The sequence below is a fragment of the Bison bison genome, unplaced genomic scaffold (genome assembly GCF_000754665.1).
Source record: "Bison bison bison isolate TAMUID 2011002044 unplaced genomic scaffold, Bison_UMD1.0 scf7180017864481, whole genome shotgun sequence".
In the NCBI taxonomy this organism is placed as follows: Eukaryota; Metazoa; Chordata; class Mammalia; order Artiodactyla; family Bovidae; genus Bison; species Bison bison.
In genome coordinates, this window is record NW_011495041.1 from 1019306 (window position 1) to 1047301 (window position 27996).

General features: G+C 48.9%; 1 protein-coding gene across 8 annotated transcripts in view; it reads right to left on the minus strand.

Moving 5' to 3' along the window:
- The window catches only part of ITSN1 (intersectin 1 (SH3 domain protein)), a 245535-nt gene that overhangs the window by 36745 nt on the left and 180794 nt on the right, over positions 1 to 27996 (minus strand). For 6 of the 8 annotated variants that reach the window (XM_010862262.1, XM_010862263.1, XM_010862259.1 and 3 more), the window contains 3 exons: positions 25591 to 25712; positions 22079 to 22196; positions 19970 to 20161 (listed from right to left, as the gene is read on the minus strand). In XM_010862262.1, coding sequence (XP_010860564.1) covers positions 19970 to 20161; positions 22079 to 22196; positions 25591 to 25712 — 432 coding nt within the window. Of the gene's footprint in view, positions 1 to 18162; positions 19583 to 19969; positions 20162 to 22078; positions 22197 to 25590; positions 25713 to 27996 lie in introns of those variants that run through there. The other 2 variants (XM_010862266.1, XM_010862265.1) reach the window with 2 other exon arrangements.

Sequence of the window (27996 nt, forward strand, 5' to 3'; positions counted from 1 at the left end):
GTAGCATGCCAAGCCTCCCTGTCCATCACCAACTCCCGGAGTTCACTCAGACTCACGTCCATCCAGTCAGTGATGCCATCCCAGCCATCTCATCCTCTGTCGTCCTCTTCTCCTCCTGCCCTCAATCCCTCCCAGCATCAGGGTCTTTTCCAATGAGTCAACTCTTCACATGAGGTGGCCAAAGTACTGGAGTTTCAGCTTTACATCAGTCCTTCCAATGAACACCCAGGACTAATATCCTTTAGGATGGAGTGGTTGGATCTCCTTGCAGTCCAAGGGACTCTCAAAAGTCTTCTCCAGCACCACAGTTCAAAAGCATCAATTCTTTGGCGCTCAGCTTTCTTCACAGTCCAACTCTCACATCCATACATAACCACTGGAAAAACCATAGCCTTGACTAGATGGACCTTTGTTGGCAAAGTACTGTCTCTGCTTTTCAATATGGTGTCTAGGTTGGTCATAACTTTCCTTCCAAGGAGTAAGCGTCTTTTAATTTCATGGCTGCAATCACCATCTGCAGTGATTTTGGAGCCCCCCAAAATAAAGTCTGACACTGTTTCCCCATCTATTTGCCATGAAGTGATGGGACCAGATGCCATGATCTTAGTTTTCTGAATGTTGAGCTTTAAGCCAACTTTTTCACTCTTCTCTTTCACTTTCACCAAGAAACTTTTAGTTCCTCTTCACTTTCTGCCATAAGGGTGGTGTCATATGCATATCTGAGGTTATTGATATTTCTCCCTGAAATCTTGATTCCAGCTTGTGCTTCTTCCAGCTGCACTTCGCTGGAGCAGCAGTGAAGAGATACCCCACATCCAAGGTAAGAGAAACCCAAGTAAGACTGTAGGTGTTGCAAGAGGGCATCAGAGGGTAGACACACTGAAACCATAATCACAGAAAACTAGCCAATCTGATCACACGGACCGCAGCCTTGTCTAACTCAATGAAAGTAAGCCATGCCACGTGGGGCCACCCAAGACGGGAGAGTCATGGTGGAGAGGTCTGTCAGAATGTGGTCCACTGGAGAAGGGAATGGCAAACCACTTCAGTATTCTTGCCTTGAGAACCCCATGAACAGTAAGAAAAGGCAAAATGATAGGATACTGAAAGGGGAACTCCCTGGATCAGTAGGTGCCCAATATGCTACTGGAGATCAGTGGAGAAATAACTCCAGAAAGAATGAAGGGATGGAGCCAAAGCAAAAACAATACCCAGTTGTGGATGTGATTGGTGATAGAAGCAAGGTCCGATGCTGTAAAGAGCAATATTGCATAGGAATCTGGCTGAAGATGGTACTGCCCCCATAGGCTAAAGATGGTACTGCCCCCCACAGGCTGAAGATGGTACTGCACCACCAGGTTGAAGGTGGTACTGCCCCCACAGGCTAAAGATGGTACTGCCCCACCTGCCCCCCACAGGTTGAAGATGGTACTGCCCCCTACAGGCTGAAGGTAGTATTGCTCCCCACCAGGTTCAGGGTTGCACTGCACCCACACCCCAAACTCCAAATTCTTGGTTGTCATAATGACTGGACTGAACCAGGGCAGATGACTGGTAATATATGGGACAGAGAAGGGCTCACCTCAAATGTCAATGCTGCTGCTGCTGTGTCGCTTCAGTCGTGTCCGACTCTGTGCGACCCCATAGACGGCAGCCCACCAGGCCTCCCGTCCCTGTGATTCTCCAGGCAAGAACACTGGAGTGGGTTGCCATTTCCTTCTCCAATGCATGAAAGTGAAAAGTGAAAGTGAAGTCGCTCAGTCGTGTCCGACTCTAGTGACCCCATGGATTGCAGCCTACCAGGCTCCTCCGTCCATGGGATTTTCTAGGCAAAAGTACTGGAGTGGGGTGTCAATAGCACCCCACTAAGAAATGATGACATTCCTAGAAACTGACAACTCTGCAGCAAGAATGGGGCATGTGACCTGAGATACACAGAATGACTGACGAAACAGACATAAGAACCAGTGAGGAAAGATGACAGGAACTGGCTTGCTTTGGATTTCGGCAATTCATTCTTCAGAATCTTCAAGTGTTACACAGTGTGGTTGGGAAGAAGCTCAGAGCCAGGAAACAACAGGAAGTCCAGGGTGGATTTGGGCCATTGGTCTAAGAATCCCAGCTGCTGGGGCCAGTTCAGGGTGAACTGACCATCTCCTACTCATGGGGTCAGAGGGCATGAAAAGGCTGTATGGCCTCCTACTCCAGTCAGCTCCAGCCTTCAGTCAATCTACCCAACAGGCAGAGAAGTTTTGGAGGTCAGTGCTGTGTGAGTCTGGTTTATTGGCCCCAACAAATCCCACCCTTCACTGCCCCCCCTTCTAGCCTGCCTGGAGAGAGAAGGATGGTCCAGATGACCTCTCTAGGACCCAGAACACAATGAAAAGTAAAGATTTGGGGGTGGGGTGAAGATTCATCTCAGCATTATGTGCCAAAAATGCTGGCTTGGAACAGTCTTTTCAGCTACTGAACCAACCCATAGGATACTGTTTTAAAAATTCTTGCTGGTGAATGCCAGACCAAGAAAACCATTTAAGACTTGAAACAGGCGCTTTGAACTAAAAAATATCCTTCCTTTGAAATTTTAATACTTAGAAAAACAAGAGAGCTTTAAAAGCAAACCATTATTCAGAGTAGGGTAAGTGGAAAGGACATTTCAAATGAGAGGGTTTTCTTTAGGGGTGGAGGGACGTGGTCCTTCTCTCTTTTGGGAACCAGAATAAACATTCTGTGCTGACTTCCTTTCCCAGTGAAAAATGAGAGGGTAAAACACAGCAAATAAATTCCACGGACATCTCAGTGTGATGGAGGGACTCTTATAACTAACTAGAATCCACTCACAGCTGAAATAATATTGCAATGACTTCAGGCAGTTAGAAATGATCCCCAATTACAACCCACATAAAATTCCTAATCTATGTGCTATCCCTTATAGCTTCATGCAGTTACACACATTTGCAGAACAGAGAGAACCACAATGCTCCTCCCTGCCCCCCAGAAAGGATTCAAGTCTGGAATACTAGAGAAAAGTACCTTACCCCCAAAGATAATCTTGTCCCTTTAATGGGACATTGTTCACAGGGACAGCATAATCTAAATAAATTGCTTTATTACAAAAGTAATGCATGAACATACGCTTATTGTAAACAGTTCAAATGACATAGAAGGGTAAAAAGCGAGAGTTGCTCTCTCCAGAGCTCCAACTATCCTACTTCCTTTTCCAACAGGGACCAGAATTCTTAAAACCAAACCAGGCCCCACAGCAAGCTGGCCACAGAGCAAAGCAAATAAACAGGCCTCATTCCTGTTATGAATGGGCCAAAATATACTATGAGATGGTCAATAAATATGCATTAAATTCTCCTTGAAGTCCAAGAGACACAGAAAGCAAGGCAATGTCCTTGTCCTCAAGGAAACTCACAGTTCTGGGGGAAACTTGATGTGAAAATTAAATATAAAATAGCAAGCAATAAAGAATGGCCTGTGGGCTGTGCCAATGGTGGAGGCTGCAGGAACTCAGAAAAGTAGATGTTCTCTGTCCTGTTGGAGGAAGGTTCTACGAGGACCTGATCATATGTGTGCCAGGTTTCCATATAGCTGGGGAGGAGGGGGGCATTATGCTGGGGCATGGGGCCAGAGTGCCAGGTACAGGCAGGGATGCCGCACAAGATAAGCCAGGGGCGCGGGCAGGGCAGGGAGTAGATGAAGTGAGAAGTGGATTAAAGAGGTCGTAATGCCAGAGGGATCGAGAAAAGAGCAATATGGAAGCTTGGGCCCTGATTTTTCATCTTTAAGGGAAAGGATCTACTGATATCTCTGAGGACCTTCAGCCCAAATCCTCTGGCTAAATGGCCCCAGGAAATTTCCCGGGTGGTCCAGTGGTTAAGACTTTTTTCTTCCAATGCAGGGTATGTGGGTTTGATGCCTGGTCAGGGAACTAAGGTCCCACATGCCACACGATAAAGCCAAAAAACTTTTAAAAATAATAATAGTAAATAAAATGCTATTTGTGACCCAATGGACTGTAGCCTGCCAGGCTCCTCTGTCCATGGAATTCTGCAGGCAAGAATGCTGGAGTGGGTAGCTCTTCCCTTCTCCAGGGGATCTTCCCAATCCAGGGCTCGAACCCAGGTCTCCCACATTGCAGGGGGATTCTTTACCGTTTGAGCTACCAGGGAAGCCCACCCCTCCCTACTTAAAAAAATTAATTAAAAAAATAAATGGCCCCAGGTTCGGGGGCCAGTTAACCCAGTTTCTGGAGCTGGCGTCTACACAGAAGGCATCTCCAGGGTTGGCCTGAGCAGAGGAAGTGGAAAAGCCACAGCCCTGGTGTCTCCTGCCAGGTGTGAGCTTAATTCCCTCCAGGCTACCTAGATCCTCCTGGGAAAATGAATCTAATCTAATGTCCTCCACCTCCAGGGCACAGTGGCATGTGTGAGGCAGCCCATCATGTAGGGAAGGCAGATGAAGCCCACAATGGATGGGTCGAAAAGAAGACTCTGTGATCAAAGCCGTTTTTCCTTGCCCTGCAGCTGATGTCTGAGCCCCTCCTCTCTGACCTGTGCTCTTATGTGTATGTGTTCAGTCACTAAGCCACATTCAACAATTTGTGACCCCACGGACTGCAGCATGCCAGGCTTCCCTGTCTTTCACTATCTCTCAGAGTTTGCTCAAATTCATGTCCATTGAGTGAGTGATGCCATCCACCCATCTCATCCTCTGTCGTTCCCTTCTTCTTTTTCCTTCAGTCTTTCCTAGCATCAAGGTCTTTTCCGATGAGTCAGCTCTTGGAATCAGGTAGCCAAAGTATTGGAGCTTCAGTGTCAGTCCTTCCAATGAATATTCAGGACTGATTTCCTTTAGAACGGACTGGTTTGATCTCTTTGCAGTCCAAGGGACTCTCAAGAGTCTTCTCCAGCACCACAGTTCAAAAGCATCAATTCTTCGGCACTCAGCCTTCTTTATGGTCCAACTAGCACATTTCCGTATATGACTACTGGAAAAACCATAGCTTTGACTGTATTTATGCATTTTCACGGTATGACCGTAACTGTGCTTGATGCTGGGATTCAGTGATGAAGGAAGTAAGACAGGTGTTTGTCCTGCGGGAGCCTTGGTCCACTAGCAGCTGAACCATCTCATCCACACTCTGATCTTTGCCGATGTGCAGTCATCTCGTAGAAGGCACCATGCCCCTTGTCATCCACGCCTGAGACCTCAGAGTTGCAAATCCCTAAGACTGGATTTTTATGTGGGGGTCTAGAGATGCCAGGTGGACATGGAGGCCTGTAGCGAGAGTTGGGGAAAATTCCACCCAATGACACCAAAGCCCCCACTGGGATATGTCTAGCTGAGATCAGGCACCCTTCTCCAGCCTGTCCTGGGTATCCCCCACGGCCTTCGACTCAGCTGCACTCAGTCCCAATCCAGAATCTTAAAAGTTGCAACGTGGTTTCCAGATTAGCTTAATTCTCTCCCAAGAAGGAGAATCCAGCTCCATGGACTGCTAGGCAGTTTCATGACTGTTGAGAAGCAGTGAAAATCCAATTACTCTCAGGGATAAGTCATCTCTTTATTTTGCATCAAGAACTTTAGTAATTTTTTTTCTAATCAAAGGCATATCAGTCATGACTTTATAACTAACGCTGGAATTCCTGGCACGCTGTCAAGCGCCCCACTGGTCTGCACTTGTTAGCTCATTCCTGGCCTCTTTAATGTCACCCACCATCCTTATTTCCCTTTCTTTCTGAGTTCCTGCTTTCAATGTGCGCCATCATGCAGTATTTTAGGGGTCCTTGGTGTTGTCATTATTTAGTTGTTAAGCCAAGTCTTACCCTTTTGTGACCCCATGGATGATAGCCAGCCAGGCTCCTCTGTCCCTGGGATTTTTCCAGGCAAGAATACTGGAGTAGGTTGCAATTTCTTCCTCCAGGCATCTTCCTGACCCTGGGATCAAACCCACGTCTCCTGCCTCTCCTGCACTGACAGGTGGATTCTTCCCACTGAGCCTCCTGGGAAGCCCTTAGGTGTCCTTACTAGCCACCTTAAATAAATCCTTTGGGTACACAAGGCAGATTAAGGTATTGGAAGTACAAACACACTTTTATTGCAGTATGATGAAGGAGGCTGTGGTTTTGCTTAGAGGGATCTAGGAATATTTTTCAGAGGAGGAGGAATTCAAGTTGGGCTTCATTGGGCAAAAGGGTGGGTGGGTAGGAGTGAGTAAACATAGAGAGGGAGCCATCAGTGAAAACAGGGGTAAGAGTGGGGTGGTGGGGCCAGGAAGCAGGTGAGGAAGAGGGAAGCAGAGGCTGGGGTACCAAGAGGGAAGGAAAGTTAGCATGGATGCTACTCTGAGCCACACGGTTCCAAGCACAGTTCATGGACTCACGGAATCCTCCCCAATAATCCTATGTGCTAGCTATGGCTGCTATACCCCCTTGAACAGATAGGGAAACGGAGGCACAGAGATGTTAAGGAACTTGGCAGAGCCTCTGTTAATAAAAGGTAGAGGGAATCCGACCCCCGTGTTCTCGGTCCTGATCACGCTGCCTCTCGCCTTGGTGGAAGGGTGATGAGTCAGTCGGCCAGACTGCTGGAACAAAGACGGGGCGGCTTAGACCACAGCCATGTGTTGTCCCACAAGTCTGGAGGCTGGAAGTCCAAGATCAAGATGTGATCGAGTCTTGGCCGGCCGTCTTCTCCCTGTGTCCTCACATGGACTTTCCTCTGTGTGCCCTCATCCCTGGCGACTCTTGGTGCCCAGAAGTCTTCTTATTAAGGACACCAGTCAGATTGGATGAGGGCCCATGCTGATGGCCGCATCTTAATGACCCTTTAAAGGCCCCATCTCCAAACACAGTCATATTCTGAGGCATGAAGAATAAGGGTACGCACTTCAACACGTGCATTTTGGAGCCACATTTCAGCCCCTAGTAAGCGGGGAAGTGCGGTCCAGGGGGCTCTGGATGAAAGAGTGAGGCACCTGCACTTTGTCGGCGGGGGTTGCTGTGCGGGTTTTCTGTGCAGGCTCTCTCTAGCTGCGGGGAGCTTTCTCTTCATTGTGATGCACAATGGCTTCTCGTTTCAGAGCACAGGCTCCAGTGTACGAAGACTCAGTAGTTGTGGCACATGGGCTCAGTTTCTCCATGGCGTGTGGAATCGTCCTAGATAATCAAACCCATGTCTCCTGCATGGGCAGGTCGATTCTTAACCACTGGACCACCAGGGAAGCCCAGTGTCTGCATTTTTGTCTTTGGCTGGGGAGCTCAGGAAGGTCTGGCTGTACTTTGGGAGGGTCACTGCAGCAGCTACAAGAAGGATGGAGGCGGGTCATGGCTCTTGAGTTTGGCTGCACATCAGAATCACTGAAGAAGTGAAAGTGAAAATCGCTCAGTTGTGTCCGAGTTTTTTTGACCCCATGCACTGTAGCCTGCCAGGCTCCTCTGTCCATGGAATTCTCCAGGCAAGGATACAGGAGTGGGTTGTCATTTCCTTCTCCAGAGGATCTTCCCAACCCAGGGATCAAACCCAGGTCTAGTGCATGGCAGGTGGATTGTTTACCATCTGAGCCACCAGGGAAGCCCAAGAATACTGAAGTGGGTAGCCTATCCCTTCTCCAGGGGATCTTCCCAACCCAGGGATCAAACTCAGGTCTCCTGCATTGCAGGTGGATTCTTTACCAGCTGAGCTACCAGGGAAGCTCAGAACCACCTAATGAGACTTTAAAAAAGCCCAGTGTCCCCGCTGTACCCCAGATCCACCAAATCTTACTGGATGGGGTGCGACCTAGGTGTCCATAACTTGTGAAGCTTTCAAGTGGTTCTGATGTCCAGCCAAGAGTGAGGACCATGCCATGATGGGAAGCTTGCCTGGAAACAAGGTGCCTGGTGTGGAAAGGGAGCGAGATTCAGAAACTAGATCTGTCCAGGCACATGCCAGATGAGGGTGGCCACAACCACTGAACCGAATGCAGCCCAAGGCAGGTCACTCAGGGCACTTGTCCAAGGAGACGTGATGGCCGTGACCACAGAATGCCATCCTCTGAGGCCATCCACACGCCAGAGTCCAGAGAACCTCCGATGCTTTGTTCCCGGAGACCACACTGCCATCACCAGACTCCAGCACCAGGGCCAGAGCTTGAAAGGTCACTCTGCTTGATGCCCTCATTTTATGGATGGGACAGTAGAGTCCAGAGATGGATGAAGATCAGGAATAAAACTTCTGCCATCAGGAATAACTTTTTGCTCTTGCTGTCTTGGGAAATGCAGACTCACCAGGAAATCGTGAGCTTGTAAAAGAGCAGGTCTGAGAGTAGTCCATACCTGTGGCTCTCCCAGTCCATTCCCAGATAGCCCAGTTGAGAGGAGACTCCCGTCCTTGGAGCTGGAGACTGCTGGGGGCCGGTGGCAACCAGGCTGGGTCAAGGCAGCTAGTCCCAGGTTGACCAGTCCCAGGGAAACTCCAGCCCAGAGGCAGCTCTGGACACCAGACCAGATCAGGGTGGTCCATGGACAGGTGGGGACTTCTCACCGCGACGGAACTTTCTTCCCAAGGGTCTAAGAACAGCCTGGTCCCCTGCGGTCCTCCTAACTTGGCCAACTGACCCCGCCAGAACACAAGAGACCACCTGAGCCCGTGACATCTCTTGCTCATTTGTCAGCAACGGCAGAGAGGCACCCAGGTCCCTGCTTTCATGGAGCTTCCATTCTAGCGGAGGGGAGACAGAAAACCAAACACAGAATCAATACATAGTATTCAGGATGGTATAAGACTGATGAGTAATAAGTCTCACGATTAAGAAGCTCATTGCCTGGTCTAGGGTCTTCTGTGGATTTATCCTTTCAACAGTGGTGCTTCCCCAGACACAGCTGGTGTGCTGTTCTAAGCCACATGCAGCGGGGAGACTGGACACTAGGGAGGGGGCTTTCCTTTCTCTCCAGCCTTTCTGGGCAGGAAGGAGTGAGCCTGTGGAACAACAGGGTGGAAACAGGACTGTTCATTCTGGACACTTCCTACGCAAGGCACTCTGGGTGATACCCAGGTGGAGAGGTAGGTTCCACCTCCAGTTTCTAAGCTGACAGGGAGGACTTGGTGTCAGGCAATACTAAACACAAAGGCAGCTCCCACTGCTATTGATTCACGTTTGTAGGTCTTCATGGGATAGGGCCTGGCTCCCGAGAAGCTCACAGTCTAAGGAGGGAGTGTCTGTGCGTCAGTCTCCATCCACTCAGTTTAGGTACAACAAGTGACTGGGATTCAGCAAAGTGCTCAGACATGGCGGGTGAGTGGAGCTGGCCAAGGCAGCAGAGAAAGAAGGGGTGGAGGCAGGCAAACAGCTGGGGAAGATGGGGTGAAGGCATTCAAGCCGAGGCCCACCAGTGGCTTCAGCTTCATGCAAGAATCTTGGAGACCGTGGGGATAGAAGGTCTGGGTAGGTGAGACTCAATAGGCAAAAGGAAGGGCTGGATGATGGGAATCCGTCGACTGAAGCCTGAGCACCACCTCCCACTGGATGTGCAGGCACACAGAGCCCTGGAAGGAAGACGAACCTCAGGGAGGTTGACTTGCGCCATCTCCAAGGCAGAGAAAGCCTCCACATCCATGCCATCTCCCAGCCACGATGCCACAGTGGGGACCGGTGATGAAAGCAGACCTCTCCATCACGTAATCTGGAAGTCAGATGAGACGGTTTTCCAGAGAGCGAGCTGGAAACCCACTGGGGCATCAGAAGCCTGGACTTCTGTTTAGGGTTAGCGTGGTGATCCCAAAGGTGGCCGAAAGAGCTAGAAAGAACATTAGACCATGAGGCAGCAGATCAGCCTGGGACTTCACCTCTTTAAGCACCAGCGTCTCCTCCCGGAAGCCAGAGTGGCCACAGCCCCTGCCCCTAAAACCCGTTTTGATGTCAGAAACCTGGAAGGTTTTTAGGTTAACAGCAGTCACCTAATAATGGTCCTGTCAGCAGATTAGAAAGGAAGGCCCTGGTTGGAGAAGGCCGAGCACAAATGGGCAAATAGGTAGGACTAGGAGATCCAAGCAGTCCATCCTGAAGGAGATCAGTCCTGGGTGTTCATTGGAAGGACTGATGTTGAAGCTGAAACTCCAATACTGTGGCCACCTAATGCAAAGAGCTGACTCATTTGAAAAGACCCTGATGCTGGGAAAGATTGAGGGCGGGAGGAGAAGGGGACGACAGAGGATGAGATGGTTGGATGGCATCACCGACTCAATGGACATGAGTTTGGGTGGACTCCAGGAATTGGTGATGGACAGGGAGGCCTGGCGTGCTGCAGTCCATGGGGTCACAAAGAGCCGGACTCGACTGAGCGACTGAACTGAACTGAAACGAGGAGAGAGTTGGGCCAGGTGAGGGCCTCACATGGGTGGGAGAAGGAAGTAGGATCAAGCAGGGCCTCACAGATCAAATGCAAGATTTAGGATGTCATCCCAGGAGCACTGGGACACCCCTGGACAATTTTAAGCAAAAATAGTTGCGTGCATATGTGTGTCCTAACATTTACTTATTTATTTGGCTGCCTCTGGTCCTCGCGTCATGCAGGAGTTTTCACTGCTGGATCTGGACTCTCTAGTCACAGCGCCTCGGCTCCGGAGTGCACTAGCTCAGTCGTTGCAACATGTGGGCTTAGTTGCTCCGAAGCATGTGAGATCTCAGTTCCTCAAGGGATTGAACACACATCCCCTACATTGTGAGGTGGATACTTAACTACTGGACCGTTGGGGTGACTCCAGTTGTTAGGTTCTCAAAATAACTCTCTGCCTGTGGTATGCAGAAGAGGCTGGAAGACGGGAAGCAGGGAGCAGGTACCAAGTAGAAGACTTGTGTGTCTTTATGAAAGGAGCAGGAGAAATCCATCAGCCCTCAGGGCCTTTGCACCTGCCATTCCTGGGGCTTAGATTGCGCTCGCCCTTAAGGCTTGCATGCCAGCCCTCCATGCCCTCTGATCTTCCGCCACCTGTCGCCTCTTCAGAGAAGCCACGTGCTCCAACCCTGGCCCTCCGGCACACAGAGCCCATTTCAGCCACCACCGACTGCAATGATTCTGAAACGAGTCTGCTCCTCCTCCCGCTCCTGCAAGCTTCAGGAGCACAGGCGCCTCGTCTGCTGGGGTTCTGCTGAGCCCAGTCTCATCACCTGGATCTGTATTCCTCAGCAATATTCCCCAGGAAGGAGCAGCAGGAGAGGAGCTGTCTGCTAGAGATCGCAGGCAGGCTTGTCTCAAGGGTGGCGTCCTGAGCCTTTGATACAGCGGTCAGGAGGTGGGTGGGGAGGGAGGGGACAGACAGATGTCCTTCTGCCCCTTGACGATGGGGCGTGGGTAGGGGGAAGGTTACTGCCAGAGATCACACCAGCGGAGGATTCAGACTTTGGGGTTCTTCTCATGGGGGCCTCAGGACTCCAAGGTAACGCCCCAGAGAGGAGGCAGAGGTCTTCTGGCTGCGCCTCTGCTGCTGAGGCTGGAGGGTCAGTGAGCAGGGCAGAGGTTCCCAGGCCCAGAGATCCGGATCCTGAGAAACACAGGGAGGCAGGAGGGAATTAACTTCCTGTCTTCAAGCGTGCTGGGGGCGGCTGCTCAGGAGACGGTACCGCGGGGAAGCACCCCCTAGGGACACACATTCCTTAGCCAAGCCGCATGGTTGCTTTAAAAAAAACATCGAGCTTCTGGCATGTTTGGGGGCCAAACGTTCCAGTCTCTGCTGGCAAGAGAACACAAGGCCGCAGAACGCAGGGATGAGAAATAAAGGACCCAGTGACTCAATGCCTGTGTGACAGGTTTATTGTGGTGCGCCGCCTGGGCCTGCCAACCAAGCCCACAGATGTGACATTTGAAAGCCGCATGCATTCCACGGGCTCTGTTGGCCTCCCCGCTGCCAACCAGCCGTGTGAAATCCGGGGCAGCTTCTCCCCCTCTGCTAGGAGGGCTGCTGAGGCTGGGGCCCAGGGCCTGGGTGTCCCTGCACGTTTAGAGAGCACGGGAAGGTGTCGGGAAAAAAAAAAAAGCTGCTGGCTTCGACATGGGTGGGCCTCCCGCTGACACAGAGGGGGCCCCCGCTCTGCACACACGTGAATGAGGCAGTCTGACAGTTTTCGGGGAAGCTGTCCAAGCTCTCTGAAATCCCCATCTGCAAAAGCATGTTTTCCGAAAAGTCTTAAAATGCACACAATCTATAGGCTGCCCGAGTTGAATGCAAGAAAGCAGGAAGTCAGTTAAATGCATTCCGTGATTCTCACCAACCAGGCACAAATGCCTCTTCTCCCAGCAACGGTAACAACAAGGCTAATATCTACCAGGAGCTTAATATCTGCTAGGTGCTATTGTGATCTTTCCATCTGGACACGAGGAAACTGAAGCACAAAGAGGACTAAGTAATCTGACCATGACCACACAACCCGTAAGAGGCAGAGCTGGGCCTGCCATCTTGTCCTGCTTCCTAGCCTTTAAAAGGGCCCAGGATACAGTTATGTGGCTCCCTCATGCTCCCCTCTACTACTCCCCAGAGGAAAATAAAACATTCCAGGGAATCCCCTGATGGTGTGTGGTTAGGGTGGCTCAGTGGTAGAGAACCCACCTGCCAATGAGTCAGGAAGATTCCCTCGAGAAGGAAATAGTAACCCACGCCAGTATTCTAGCCTGGGAAATCCCATGGACAGAGGAGCCTCGTGGGCTATAGTCCATGGGGTCGCAAAAGAGTTGGACACGACTTAGTGACTAAACAATTACAACCAGTGGTTAGGACTCAGTGCTTTCATTGCTGTAGACTGTTTCAATCCCTGTTTGGGGAACTAAGATCCCCTAAGCCGCACAGCGCAGCCAAGAGAAAAGAAAAGGAAAGAAAAGCAAGTTTTCCAAAATTTTAAAAGAAATGGAGCCAAATATTACATTAATATTGTAGATAAGTTGTGTTATTATATACGGCAGCCAAGGAATGAAAATTGAGAAGCTAGGTTGGGCACAGAGCAAGGAGGGCAAGGCTGTCTTTGGAAAATCCGCCTGCAGTTGGGGTGAGAAGGACTAAAGGCTGAAGAAGCCAGTGGCATCTCGAGCCTGTGTGTTGAAGGGGTTCGAATCCTTCCCTCCCACGGAGCCCCAGCCAGGGGAGGACCACGCAAGGGGAAGGGGAACTGGTTCTCCGTCTTTCCACAGATGCAGCCCCTGATGAAGAGAAGGCAGGCGGCTCTGAGGCCCTGGCAGAGATGGGCTGCTTTCTCAAAATCACCCTGTGAGAGAGGAGCAGAAGGCAAATCCGGGAGCTGCCTTTGAGAATGTCACTACAGCTCCCGGACCCTCAGTGCCCTCAGCTATAAACTGCAGGCTGGATGCCCAGTGCTCTCCAAGATTCCAGCCTCACCAACTAATCTACCTGCCACCACCCTGGCCCCTTCCTGTGAGGGGAGCCGGGACTGCAACAGAGTGGACTGGTGTGCATGAAAGCATGGGGCAGGGCCCGAGGCGGGAAAGGACAGCTTGGGCCTTGTAAGCAGTGTCACGTTACGTGATACTGAGTGGCACAGCATCCTCCATGAACAATGGCAGCTCCTCCTCCTGGGTCTGTTAGGAGAAGCTACATCTAGAAGATGCTCTCATTTTTAAAAGCACTGAAAGGGTAACAGGCAGGAAGGCCAGAGGTTCCCAAGTGGCAGGCGGTAATAAACTGCACGTGGCAGATGTTTTTTTTTTTTTTTTCCCTTCTCTACACAAGATGAAAAGAGGCTTCTTTTAATTCTGTGTTAAGGACATCTGGTTCTGCCTTGAGCTAACCAATGTACTTTTCTTATGGAAATGTTTTTCTTAATGAAACTATGTATTTGCTTTGCAATTTGCCTTTCTTCAAAATGGTTCTGCCTAAGACTAACTTTTTTTTCTTTTCTCAAACCTTGGGCTGCTAATGGCTCAACAAACCAGTATTCCTGTCAATTGTTTTATGGCCAGGGTGGGGAATGACACGTCTCGTGCCATCCTATCTCAAAATTGCTTATTGTGGAGGGGCCTGGTGAAACTCCCTCAGCCTTGAGGTGTCTCTCTTATCTGATTAATAGCTTTCTAACAGACATAAAACACCTTGCTAAAAACTAGCAAGGGGGCACTCTTTCTGTCCCCTTCTGACGTCTATGTCAGAAGCTTTCCCTATCTCTATTATACTTTAACAAAACTTTGCTACACAAAAAGCTCCAAGTAGTCAAGCCTTGTCTCTGACCCTGGATCAAAATCCTCTCCTCCAGAAGTCATGAATCCTAGCTCAACACAGGGCTTGCAGCAGCAACCTTTCAACATGATGGGCTGGGTCAAAAGGAAGTGACACTTCCTCTTTTGAGGCTCTGACACTATGTGCCAAGCAGATGTGGGAACAGCAGCTGTCAGCCTCTACCAGAATCTTTGATAGAGTTATACTTGTCTGCTTGCTGGTGGCACTGTGACCAAGCTACTGATGTGGGCGTTTAAATCACAGTCTCTCTGGGTCTGTCACACACACACACACACATCCAGCCTATTGACAACATAAAATAACATTGCTGCTGCTGCTGCTAAGGCGCTTCAGTCGTGTCCGACTCTGTGCGACCCCATAGACGGCAGCCCACCAGGCTCCCCGGTCCCTGGGATTCTCCAGGCAAGAACACTGGAGTGGGTTGCCATTTCCTTCTCCAATGCATGAAAGTGAAAAGTGAAAGTGAAGCTGCTCAGTCGTGTCCGACTCTTAGAGACCCCGTGGACTGCAGCCTACCAGGCTCCTCCGTCCATAGGATTGTCCAGGCAAGAGTACTGGAGTGGGGTGCCATTGCCTTCTCCAAAATAACACTGTAGCATGCTTAACAGGAAGTTGTATTGACACAACAATTTTATGGCTGATTCTCATCTTCTATAAACAACACAAATTTTTGTGACTGAAGTTATATTATCTTTAAAAAAATGCCTGAGTTTTCAATTCAAAGAACAGAACCTTCTTGAGAGGCAACGGAAACTTCTGAAATGGAATTGCCACACACCCAGGAAAATATTCTGGAAATCCGCTTTTTATGTGTGGCGTTTTCTTAAAGAAAGCCCCAACAGAGGCCTGGCTGCAATGAGATATTCACATGGAGCTGTTGTGATCCTTGACTTTATTATGTTTCTCTAGCCTACCAGATCCAAAACATCAGACATTTCTAAGAAAGGGCTATTTTTCTGGACAGTTCTGGAACCGCTGGCATTCCATGCAGTTTCCATAAAAAATTCTCTTGGGTATTTTGGGAATGAAAAAGAATGAATAGGATTAACTTATCACTTTGCTAGAAGGGAAAATGAATATTCACTGTCCTTCAGAAGTGATGTTCACTCCTCCAGGAAGCAGGACTGACTGAGTGTCAGGCCCGTTCCCCAGCTGAGACTGGGGCTGGCACGGAGACCAGGCAATGCCCCAGCATCCCTGGTCCTCAGCCTCCTTCACTGACCACTGATGGAGCGGCTTCAGGAACAGCACCTGCCAAGGAGACTTGCTCTGGGGAAGCTCATGCCTAAAAGGGAAGGCAGACACAGCATGGTCTCCTCTCCAGCGGGAATGGATTGTATGAGAACCTGAACTCAGCGCTTTCCTGTTTCACTAATCCCTGGACCCACCCATTCAACAGGCTTTCTTGAGCACCTGCCCTACAGCATGCCTGGTTGTATGAGTGTACTAGGTTGAGTCACATGCAATCGCTGTTTTATAGGTAAGAAGAATACTGGCAAATGTTTCATATGGGTAAACCGCTTCGATGGGCTTCCTAAACAAGGGTTAGCAGGTTTTTCTTCTGGTGGCACCCGAGAAGGTGGTTGTGGTTGTTGTTCAGTCATTAAGTCATGTCCGACTCTGTGACCCCATGGACTAAAGCATGCCAGGCTTCCCTGTCTTTCATGATCTCCTGGAGTTTGCTCAGACTCATGTCCATTGAGTTGATGAGGCTGTTTAACTGTCTCATCCTCTCAACCAGAAAAGAACTCACCAAGCATTTGTCTGTTCACCCGCTAACAGGGAACGTGAGCTGGGTCTAGACCGCTGTAAGAGAGGTTAGTTTTACCCTACCGATAATGTGCTGTTGCCATAGTAATCCTGCTCAGTTTGAGAGGAACCGCAGAGGACCAGTTACCACTTGGTAGGGGACCTGGGCCTGCCCTTTTTTCTCCCAGAACAGAGTGGACATGCAATGACATACAGCTCTGTAACCTTACAAGGGAATGAATCCTTCCTTTAGACTGGCTTCTCCCAGACATCGTTTTAAGCAGAGGCAGCGTGGGCCTGGAGCGTGGGCCACGTGGCCACCTTCAGCCCTGTGGGTTCTGCTCTGCACAGCAGAGGCAGCCAGACACAGAAAAGCAAGTCAGAATGGCAAAACGAAGGCCCTCTCATGTGTCCATGTGCCTCTGGGGCAAAACTGTACCTAGAGTTCAGTCGTAAAAATATTCACCCAGAGCAACCAGGGGAATACTGCCCACAGCAGCCAGAGGGATGAGAGACCAGGCTGTCTCAGCCCTGGTACTGGTGACACGGGACCACGTCCGCTGTGGGGCTCATCCTGTGCATTGAGGATCTTCAGCAGCAACCCCGCCTCTGCCCACCAGAGGCTGTCATCTTCCTTCCCTCTGGTTGAGAAGCCCAGGGTCAGAAGGACACTATGATCAAATGCAAACTGCATGATCTGTGAGGGGGAAAGAGCAAGATTCCTGGAGACAAACCTGTGTCAACACAGCCTAAGAGGGTTGATCTACAGACAGGGGGATGGAGAGAGAGAGTTGTGGAGAGTATTATCGTGGATTACCCACCTTGACAATTGCATCTCTGCTAGCCAAAACTCAAAGCTGGAAACACTGACTTATTCGGGTGAAGGGGACGGGGTGGGGGGGGCGGGCAGGTGGTCCTGGACAAGAGACAGGGCTTTGCTGACCAAGAGGGTGGGGTGGGGGGCAGTGATGGGGATCTCTCCCTGCACCTTGGGGCCCCTGTATGACACTTCTGCCTCAAACAGCCCCTTCTCTTCCCAGCTTCATCTGGCTCCTTCTCATCCTTAGGTCTCCCTTCTTTCTGGAAGGGTTCCCTGATCTCTCCCTGCAGCTGCCCTTCCCGAACGTTGGCTTTGGATGTCCTCCTCAGGGTCACCTGGCACCCGTTAGCTGTCCTGGCACAGAATGCACCAGCTTCTCTCACACACACACACCCCCCTCATATATTTATGTACATACATGTATGCAGCAGTTTGGTTTTCTGCTTGTTCCTCCCATTAGAAAGTGAACTCCATGAGGACAGGGACCCAGTCTTCACTGATGGAGCGGCACTCTCTGCCCCAGAACCCAGAGCAGCGTCCACACCTGGTAAGTCTCTCCCCGCAACTATTTGCTGAACTGATGAAGGAACTCACTTTTCCACTGAATGGCAGGGGAGGACCAATAAGCGAGGTTCCTGAACGGATTCAAGCCGTGGTCTGTCGTAGCCAACAGTTTCATCAGGGTGTACACCCGTCTGTTTCTGCAAATTCAACTGGAGTTTGCAAGGCAGATACAGATGGCAAACAATGGCATGGAATATGTGAAAGTTTCAGGATTTACTTACATCTGTCAGCTCAACAGACCCTTTTGTGATACACCTTTTGGGCAAATGTGTGGTTCTCTGAGTCACATCGCTCACCTGTCAATGTATCAATAGCACATATGAAAGCCCGATGAGAGAGTTAAGCTCAAAGCTGAATTGCCGTCTTTTTTTCCCTATTTTTGGCTGCACCATGCAGCGTGCAGGACCTTAGTTCCCTGACCAGGGATCGAACCCCTGCCCCTTGCAGTGGCAGTGTGATGTCTTAACCACTGGACCACCAGGAAAGTCCCGGGAGTTCTATTCTTCAAAATCAGTATTAGGTAGGGTACCTGTCTGCATGTTGATCAGGGAGGGGCAGGTAGCAGGGTAAGAGCGAGGGTCCCCATGGCATCTGTATCATAATGGACACGTGGGCAGCAGGCCACCTGCTTAGGTCTAGTCTGGCTGGTTCCCCATCACCACTGCCACCTTCCAACATCAAGAACACAGAGACATTTCCGTCTAACTTTTATATGAAGAATTTAATTATCTATACACATAACTAATTCAAAAGGTTGTATTACAGTTGTTAAAGCCGCAGGTTTATATATTTATATATTTTACATTCATATCCATGAAAATACTGACGCGCCAGCGAACGAGGCAGTGTCCTCGTTCTCGGCACCGTGTGAGTGGAGAAGGACCGCTACACAATGCCAGCACAGAGTCCCCAAGGGGACAGACGTAAAACAGAAGATCACTACTGTTAAAAAGTCATTAGTAGAACCGCTAGGTTGTGCTTGAGGCTCCCTGCCCCCCGCCCCGTTTTCTGTGCTGTCAGCAACGGCGTTTTTATTGAGAGCTTCCAACTAGTGTTTAACAGACACACATGGCTTCAGCTACAACATCCAACACATCAACAGACCATGAGCTCCATTTCATATTAACCTGTAGAAATTCCACAGTCTAGTTAAAAAATGTAAACATTGGAAATTAATTGCAGGGAGACTCCTATACATTCTTTCTTGTCAAGAAAATTACTTGTTTGAAATCGTCATTCCATGAAGTCACTGGAATAAAACTTGGTGTAACAGAGACTAAGGCGAGATTGTAGATACTGTTGACCGTGACAACCTCAAAGGTATCGTCTACGGATTTATGGTATGAAAATATGCAAAATTAAAAACCCCAAACAGAAAACACCAACTCAACCAGATAAATCTGAGACCGAACAAAAACACACATGCTTTCTCATGGGGCTACAAGGTCACTGTGCAAAATAAAATTAATGCAATGTGATTAGAGCATCATACAAGGTAATAGCTTTTGCCATGGAAAGAACTAATTTCATATGTACAGGATGTATTATTACATGCTCAGCAAGGTACATCTGATACACACAAACAAGCACAAAACACCTTCTGTTTAATTGGCCTCATTCTACACGTCTTTAAAACAGATATACTGAACTCCTCTGTACTTCTACAGTAGGGGGCAACAAACCCAAACTACACAATTTAGTTGATAACACTGGACAGAATGAAAAACAAAAAATACATCAAGTCTCAGATTTATGGACATTTGGAAACATTTTTTTAATAGCACATGCAGCATTCCTTGATAGTGGGTCTTTTTGCAAAACCAAAATAGCAAAGAAGTCATTCATTTTTTTTTTTTATTAAAAGGCTAAAAGATTTATTGAAAAATAATTTGAAAACTATTGAAAGCACCTGTGCAAAGGTGGGGGGAAGTCAATTTGAGTCACTAGGAAAGCCACAAAAGGACCCACTACCCTGTGTATTTTTGTAATTTTTTGCTTCTATCTCTGCAAGTAATAACTCAACATTGTCATCACATGCAACTAAGGTAAAATGAGGTAAACTGCTCTGCAGTGAGTTCTTCTACTCAGAAGGCAGTAGGTGATCATGCTGGAAGTCACATGATCAAGGCTGCATCTCCCATCATCCCTCGGGGCAGTGATATGGGATAGTGGGTCTCTTTGAGGACTTTCAAGCCTGAGGGGGGGGTGGACAACATATGATTCCTAGAAAAAGGAGGAAAACAACACATAAGCAAAACAAAACAATGAGCAAAATTCAAGCTAGGAAAATGAGTCAGGCATGTAAAACAGCATGGTGCCAAAATGATTAAAAAGGAAAAAAAAAAAAAGAAAAAGGGGGACGGGGGAGGGGGGAGGGGACATGCTACAGAAGGAATGATTTTTAAAACCAAAAACAAAAAAACCAACAAAACGAAAACCCCACGAGATAAAAGTCTTGCATTATGAGGAAGGTCTTCAAAGAGACTGTTGCGAATGCAGCAATGGTCTAGCTAAGTTCTGCAAACAAAGCTCAGCAGAATCAGAGCAATGCTGCATGTTTCACCGTGAGACGCCAGAGAGGAGAGGCAACCGGGCGGCCGGGGCACTTACATTGCTGGCTGGGGTCCGTGTCCGTGGTCAACTTCACGTAGTTGGACGGGAAGAGCCCCACCTGCCCGTGGACTTCACCCTTCCACCAGTCGGGGTCCTCCTTGTTGAGGACATTGATGACCTGGCCCTTGCTGAAGGCCAGCTCGTCGTCATTCTGCGCGGTGTAGTCGTACATCCCGATCACCTGGCACACTGCGGGAGACAGGCCCGGTGAGCGGGAGGGGGCGCAGGCTGCCTGAGGCTCTCCGGGCCTCCCGTGTCCCGACCGTGTCCTTGCCCGAAGAGGGTAGAGCTACCTGGAGGGCTCGGAGGGCTCTGTCTAAGTGTGGGCAGTGGAGGAAGCTGGAGGGCTGGAGACCAAGACAACAGCAGAATGGCAGGCCTCGCCTTTAGTTCCCATCCCGTCTTCCTCTTGCATGTGTTCCGCTGTCCGCAGAAAACGGGCAGGGGTAGGGGAGAGCTACCAGGGAATCATTTCTGTTTGAGGGTGGTGATGTTCCTTCAGGATGCTGACTCGGAATGTTAGCCCATCTGCACATACTGCTGTGGATCATGGGGACTTGAACCCAGCCCTTTTTTTCCTTTTCTGATTTTTTGTTGGATTGTTTTTTGTTGTCTGTTTTTTTAAGGTGGAAGGTGATTACCAGATGACCTCCAAGAAGTTCAACTCTTGTGCTCAGCTGTGTCCGACTCTTTGCGACCCCATGGACTGTGCCCTGCCAGACTCCTCTGTCTGTGGGATTTTACAGGCCAGAACGCTGGAGTGGGTTGCCATTTCCTTCTCCAGGGCATCTTCCCGACCCAGGGATCAAACCCACGTCTCCTGTCTCTTGCGTCTCCTGTGTTGGCAGGCAGACTCTTTACCACCAGCACCACCTGGGAAGCTCTCAGTGAAAAGGAAAACCAGTGCCTTATTCTGCTGTGCTTTTGTGTCTCAGAATCTTGTCTCCAAGAAGCAATTTCCACATTCAAGGACAATTCTCCTTTTCTCATTTTCCCTCAAACCTACAGGAGGTTACACTGTTTTTATTCCCTGACATTTTTACACTTCAGAGAAGTCTGCCTAGTTAGGTGTTACCCCTGTTCATCTTTCCTGACCAACCTGTATACAGGCTCAGGCTTTAACGATGTTCCAGCTAATCCCATCCCCTTGGCAAACAATTTCTGTGGGTTTTAACCAACCTGATGAAGGGCATGCCACTAGGCCTCCCCAAGGGAGAGGAGACCCAGTGGGCACCACACCCTTCTGCCTACAAGAGAGGCCACGGCTCAAGCACAGGGGCCCAGCTGGGGTCAGCAATCAGTCACAAAGTTGACCAATCCTTTCATTTCTTGCAAAGGCTGCCAAGTTTTGATCTGATTTCACTGGGGATGTACAGCACAGACATTTAGCCACAAGGTTCTGGAAGGAAAAGCCTGTGTTTCCACCAATACCACCCAAGATTCCATTAATGGCTTAAAGACCCAAGCAGAAGTTGGCTGCCCTTATCTCACCCTCTCACACATTACCGAAGCATCTAATTTGGTCTCTTCAATCAGAAGATAGCCAACCATCTCAGCTGCAGGGCCCTCTGTTCCCTCTTGGTCCCTTTAGGAGAGCGTGTATAACATCCTGCCCATTAAGCGAAGCCCCTCTGTTCACAGGAAATGTCACAGGGGAGCTATTTCTGTCTTTACTGAGCAGCACATGACAACCAACAGACCCCTGTGGCCTCTCGGCTCAATCTCCTGACCTATTTAGACCCCGGCCATTTATTTTTAGGAGGCCCTTTTTGTCTCCCCCCAACCCCCCACCGCAGCCCCAGCCCAAATCCCAATTTAAATAGTTGGAAGGAAATCAAGAGAAAAATCTGGCTTCAATAGCACAGCATTCAGGGCCCCTTTAGGAAGCCAGTTCCAACAAGGAGTCTGTTGTACCCAGCACAGCAAAGCTGCTTAGATATTTGGTCCTTTTGAAAAACATATTCCATATCACATTCGTGGGGTATCAGCCCCTCCAAGTACAAGAGGCGGTTACAGCCGATGTGAAAGACAACTTTCGCCACTCCACAAGAGAACTGAGTACCAGGAAGCACAGACCATTTTCTGAGCAGAGTGTAAACCGCTCACCTGTTGGGAAAGCTGTTGGCTTCGGTGGGTCTGTTGGAGTGATTTTGCTTGTCCCAGGGCTTAAAAGTTTGACGTAATTAGCAGGAAACCAGCCTATCTGGCGCTTTTTCCCACGTGCCTAAAAATTAAAAAAATTACATTAAAACGTTTCAAAGCTTCATCCTCTTTCATGGTGTAGTTTGCTTCTGAACATGGTGTGCTTATGCCAAGCTTGCTGCTGCTGCTGCTAAGTCGCTTCAGTCATGTCCGACTCTGTGTGACCCCGTAGATGGCAGCCCACCAAGCTCCCCCGTCCCTGGGATTCTCCAGGCAAGAACACTAGAGTGGGTTGCCATTTCCTTCTCCAATGCATGAAAGTGAAAAGGGAAAGTGAAGTCGCTCAGTCGTGTCCGACTCTTAGAGACCCCATGGACTGCAGCCTACCAGGCTCCTCTGTCCATGGGAGTTTCCAGGCAAGAGTACTGGAGTGGGGTGCCATCGCCTTCTCCGTATGCCAAGCTTACGCATAACTAAAACAGAATAACATCAATAGACTCTATGGATTGCTACATTACAAAACGAAAACACCACAGCTGAAATTCAAATTGTGGCAGCCGTTGGTCGGCAAAGCCCGGAGTATTTTCCTACGAGCTCGATGGTGTGGGTCACAGTCAGAGGACAATGCAGCACTTACAGGACAGAAAACCCTGCTTGCTGAACAGCTCTCAGATGTCAATTTCAGGTAGGGCAGAGATTATGGTTTATGCCAACGTTATATATGGATTTTAGGAATAGTAATAATAATAATGGCAGTAACATGTACTGGGAGCTTCTTATGAGCTAGGCCTGTGTTAAACATCTATCATACATGTACCTACACAACAATTCCAGAAGAATACTACTACTACAATTTCCATTTCCCATGTCCCACTTTCACTATTCCCAGTTCTCAGACAAAAAGAGTAAGGCTCAGAAAAGTTAAGCGATAACCTCAATGTTACAGGCTAGTCAACGGCAAGCCAAGATTCACACTCGCATCTATGATCTTACGGATATTAACTGTACATATACCAGATGATGGACATGCGATATATGCAGGATACAAGGGGGCTAAGCTTGACCTTGCCTTCGAAAGCCATCAAGCCTGTGTGACAGATGAGTCATGTTTCCCACTGCCAGTCCTTTCTCCTTCACTTTAATCTAATTCAACACAAAATCCATTCATTGAGAGCTTACATGCTGGGAGTTGTTGGAAATGGATAGTATGTGACTTGAAGGAACTTATAATAAAGTTGGTGAACCAAGACTTGTCATCCTGACATAATTCTAAGGGACAGAGACTCTAATTAGGGATGATAAGTGTCAGAACTACCCTTCTGCACACCACCACGAGCAGAGAGTTCAAAACAATTTACAGGGCACACACGCACGCCTCCCCTCTAACCTACTCTCAAAATAAGAAAATAAAATTCAGAGAAAAGGACGCTTTCCATACCTCACCCTTACCCTCTTAGCTGATGCAATCTGTCGTGAAGGATACTTCTAGGTTACTTTTAGAAAGTAGATCAGATTTTACTTTCTTTGTGGTCTGATAGACTTCATGCTCTTGGCTCAAGGACTAAAGCTTTTATCTTCACACTGAACCACCCATGGTTGAAGCCACTTCTTTAAAAGGTCCCCCACATTCATCTATCTGGTAAACACTGCCGTGGGGCTCACAGAGACACCACCATTTCCCGCATCTGTGCAGTTTCCCAAGGGCAGAACACAGAACTCACTGGCAACTTCTATTTTTCTTTAACAAATAACTTCTGTTATTTTTTGGCCATGCCTCTTAGCGTGCAGGATCTTAATTCCTTGACCAGGGATTGAATCCGTGTCACTTACAGGGGAGGTGCGGAGTCAACCATTGGACCACCAGATGACGTTCCCAATTTCTTCATCCGTGTAGTCGCAGAAGACAAAGTCTGGTGAGAGCACCAGAAGCCCTCCTGGGCAGACAACTGAGGGTTGCAAGGACCCTCTCAAGACTCTTTCGCGTAAGGTACTAGGAGTGAGAGGATGAAAAAATACGGTTTCTGCCCTCAAAGAGTTGATAACCTACATGAAGAAGAAACATGCATGGGAAGCTAAGTAATAGTATTGGCATCAATACTAAATGTCAAGAGAAGCTCGGGCATAGGGGCCACCAGGGTTCATGGGAAGATGTCGCCTCGGGTAGGACGGTCACAGAAAGCTTCTGGAAGAAGTGGGTTCTGGCCAGCTCTTGAGGAAGGAGGCGGGAAGGACCATATGGGGAGATGCTCTGGGCAAAGGCAGGAAGAAATTGGGGTCTGAGGCTGCTGCTTGTCTTCAGGAGAGTAGATCACCAACTGCGGCTGGAGCAGAGACGTCACTTTGAGAGCCAGATGGGCAAGACGCATGGAAGGGCAACAGGGCACACCTGTGAGCAGGCTGAGGAGGAGGGCCACGGGGACCCCCATAAGTCTTCAGAACAGGGGAGTCATCTACGCACAGGAAGGCCACTAGGCGACAGCTCTCTCCAGGAAACGACACCACAAGTCTGTGGAAGGCCTCCCCCACCCAGCAAAGGAAGAGACATTAAATAGGGGAGGGAGGGAAGTCCTGGCAGTCCAGTGGTTAGGACACAGTGCTTTCACTGCCACGGCCCTGGTTCAGTCCCTGCTTGGGGAACTAAGATCCCACAAATTATGTGGCACAGCCAAAAAAAATCAGTAAATTTAAAAAACAAAAAAAATTTTTTAAAGGATGAGGGGAGTGGATTCCAGGACCTCAATGGAATACTGAACCAATAAACTGTATCTTGTCCGCCCTGCTGGACGGGTTTTTTAATGGCTGCCCACCAGTGAGATCCCAGGGGAAGTTCTGCCTTTGGCTACTCCAGGCCGTACCTTCTATTCCAGCCAAGATACCTTTCTTTTAGTCTACCAGCCCACTCTTCACTCTCTGGCACTTTAGTTTCTAATTTTAATCTGCCCCATATGCACAGAAAGTGCTGTATTTATTTATTTCACCAAAATGTAGATCTTTGCCTTCCTGATCAAGGTTTACCTTGACAGACTGATGAACTGAGGACGGACACACAGACACACACACACACAGAAGAACTAAAACTGTCGTGCCACACAGATGTGGCTGTGACTACACAGGCCACTGTGGCGTCACACCTCACAGCACCGCGGAGGGGAAGCTCTGCTCCTGTATTGCTGTGACAGTAAGGATGAAACTCTCCATCATGAGCTCTCTCCTTCCCACCACTCACTGTCTCAACTCAAGAATCCAGCAGATACACATACATCTTCAAAAGAATCCTCAGCTCTCACATTTCTGTTCCTGGCTGCCCAAGGCTTAGGAACAAACTGGGTTTAGAGAACATGGCATCTCTTGTTACACAAATGCAGGATTCAGACAGTGTGGGGGTATCTGCGCTTTGCCATGAAATAGCATCCCTTCAAAATCTTGCATGCTGAAATCTAGGCAGGGGATTTTAAACAAATGGAAAAGACACTAACCTGTAGCTCTCCTTCCCACCATCCACCTGGGTTCTTTTTCCGGATCAGGATCAGCTGACCGGGGGCCAGGGTAAGCTGTTCAGGACCCGTAGCTGTGTAGGAGGCAATGACCTGCGCGATTTCTGGAAAACAAGACCAAACATGGTAGAGTGCGTCGTTAAGAGTCAGGAGAAGGACAGCCAAGACACAGCCACCTCCCAGGTTCTCAGGTAAACGTCCTCAAAGCCAGCACACAGGGCCGGTCTTCTACTCAACGAAGAAGGCCCTGTGGGCTCCCATTCCTCGCAAGGCAAATGCAGTGCTCCAGGACTGGACTTGCCTTCTGGTTCTGCCTGGTGTGCCCGAGGGTCCCCTCATCTCTTGGAACCCACCAGCTTGCCCCCACAAATTCCCCACCCCCCCTGCCCCTCAGGATGCCAACAGCTGAGCCTCATTTAGCCCCACCCGCCTTCCGGCCCCCACACAGGGCTTATTATTATCACACGGTCCACAGAAGGATGGTTGAGTGAATCAAGGAAGTCAAGTGAAGCCATTCCACCCGCCAGAACAGCAGAAAGACAAACTGTGTTCTTGAGAAGCCACCAGGGGCAGGCACTGGCTTGACTTCTACACCATGACTTTCCTCAGCCTCTCTCTTCCGTCCACAAGACCATTCCCTCTGTGGCTGACACTTTAAGGGCGATCCCTGAATACCAGCTAGGGATCACGTCAACGGAAGTTTACTTCTTTTTATTGCAAGTTAAAGGAGGATCCTAGAGTCAAAAGGGGGATTTTAAGCAAAACAGCAATTCCGCACAGAAAAAATGAAAACAGTTCTGTACTTTTCCTGACTGAACAGTTTCATGGGAAAAAGTCCAGCAGTACCACAGACCAGGCTCTGAAAAAGTACACTTCTCCTGGCACAGGAGGTCGACTACGAAAGGACAAAACCCTTCTCTGACTGAATTCTGGCGCATCCGCAGGGACTAACTTGTGGATTTCTAGATGCAAGACGGAACAGACTGTTCTATTCCTCTACACTCTCTCCCCATCGTAACTGTTCTCAGAAGAAAGAGATGAAGACACAAGGAATGAAGTAAAGACAGACAGAAGGAGAGAAGTAGAAGGCCCGTCTCTGACAGCATTTCCTGCATAAAGGAACATAACCCGGGCCCTCCGCCCACCCGACCCTGTGCTGTAATCAGCGGCCACCACGCTAGGAGCACTGGGACGTCCCGGTGCAGGCTGGCCCTGTCAGACGCATCCCAGAACTCAAGGAAGCAAGAGAGAGCCCAGCTCACTCATGTCTGGGCTCCCCTGAGAGCCCAAGATGGGAAATCTGCGCTGGGGACGAGAACTCTCCCCCAGCCCACCAAGGATTAGCTCTAGACTCCAAAGAGTTCTCAATTCAGAAAACATCCAAATTATTACCCTATTTGGCCCCTGGTGTTCCCATTGCTCAAAGGACCTGGCCTGTGTAGCTGGTGACCTGCCTCAATACTCTTTTCCTTTTTTTTTTTTTGAGCAGCTTGCTGATTTCAGTGCGATGTTAAGCCCCTCTGGACCCTTTGGAATGACCATTCAAAATGTATAGGGTTGGCCAAAAAGTTCATCCAGGTTAGTCTGTAAGATGCGATGGAAAAACCCAAACAAACTTTTTGGCCAACCCCATAGCATACTCAGGGTTAAAATAGAGATTTGACTGGGGTGGTCTGATATCTTGAGTCAGTCTGAAATCCTACAACTACCGAAAAACCCACTTTTCCTTGTCAGGTGAGCCTGTCTGGAGGCTGAGCGCCAGGCAAAGATACACAAGTCCCTCTCTCAGTGCTGTGGTGACTCTCAACCTGTAATTTCTCAAGGCTGTAATAGCAAAAGGGCTCAAATGACCTAGGTGAGGAAGACAGGCCATACCAACCGTATGATTTCCCAGCTGCTTCTTTCTTCTCTTGTTCATGTTTCTATTAATAGAACATGTGATTTTTGTTTAAATAAAGTGAAACACTTTTGAGTTCAGGGGGATGACTATAATTTTGTGCCTTCACTGTGTACCTGAGGAAAACTACTCAAAAGCTTCTAATTCATAGGCCCCACTGTCTGATAATACGTGCGGCTCCTCTAATCTCCTCCACTATTTACATCCTGGGACTGAATATGCTTCAGGAAAGGAAAAAGTACTGAACCCAATGAGAGAAGGATTAAGTAGCAGCTGACCCCAAACCCTACAGTTCCAAGCGTGACAACATCTCACCATCTTGCCTGAATTATTTCTTCACATCCCAAGAGAACATTCTGTCTGATAAATGTCCCTAATACCCCATGTGTGAAGCAACAGCCATTATTTCATAATCATGGATACACATTATTAATGGATTCCAAGGAAAGGATCTATTCCAATCACTCTTAGGACAGATTCTTTAGTCTTTA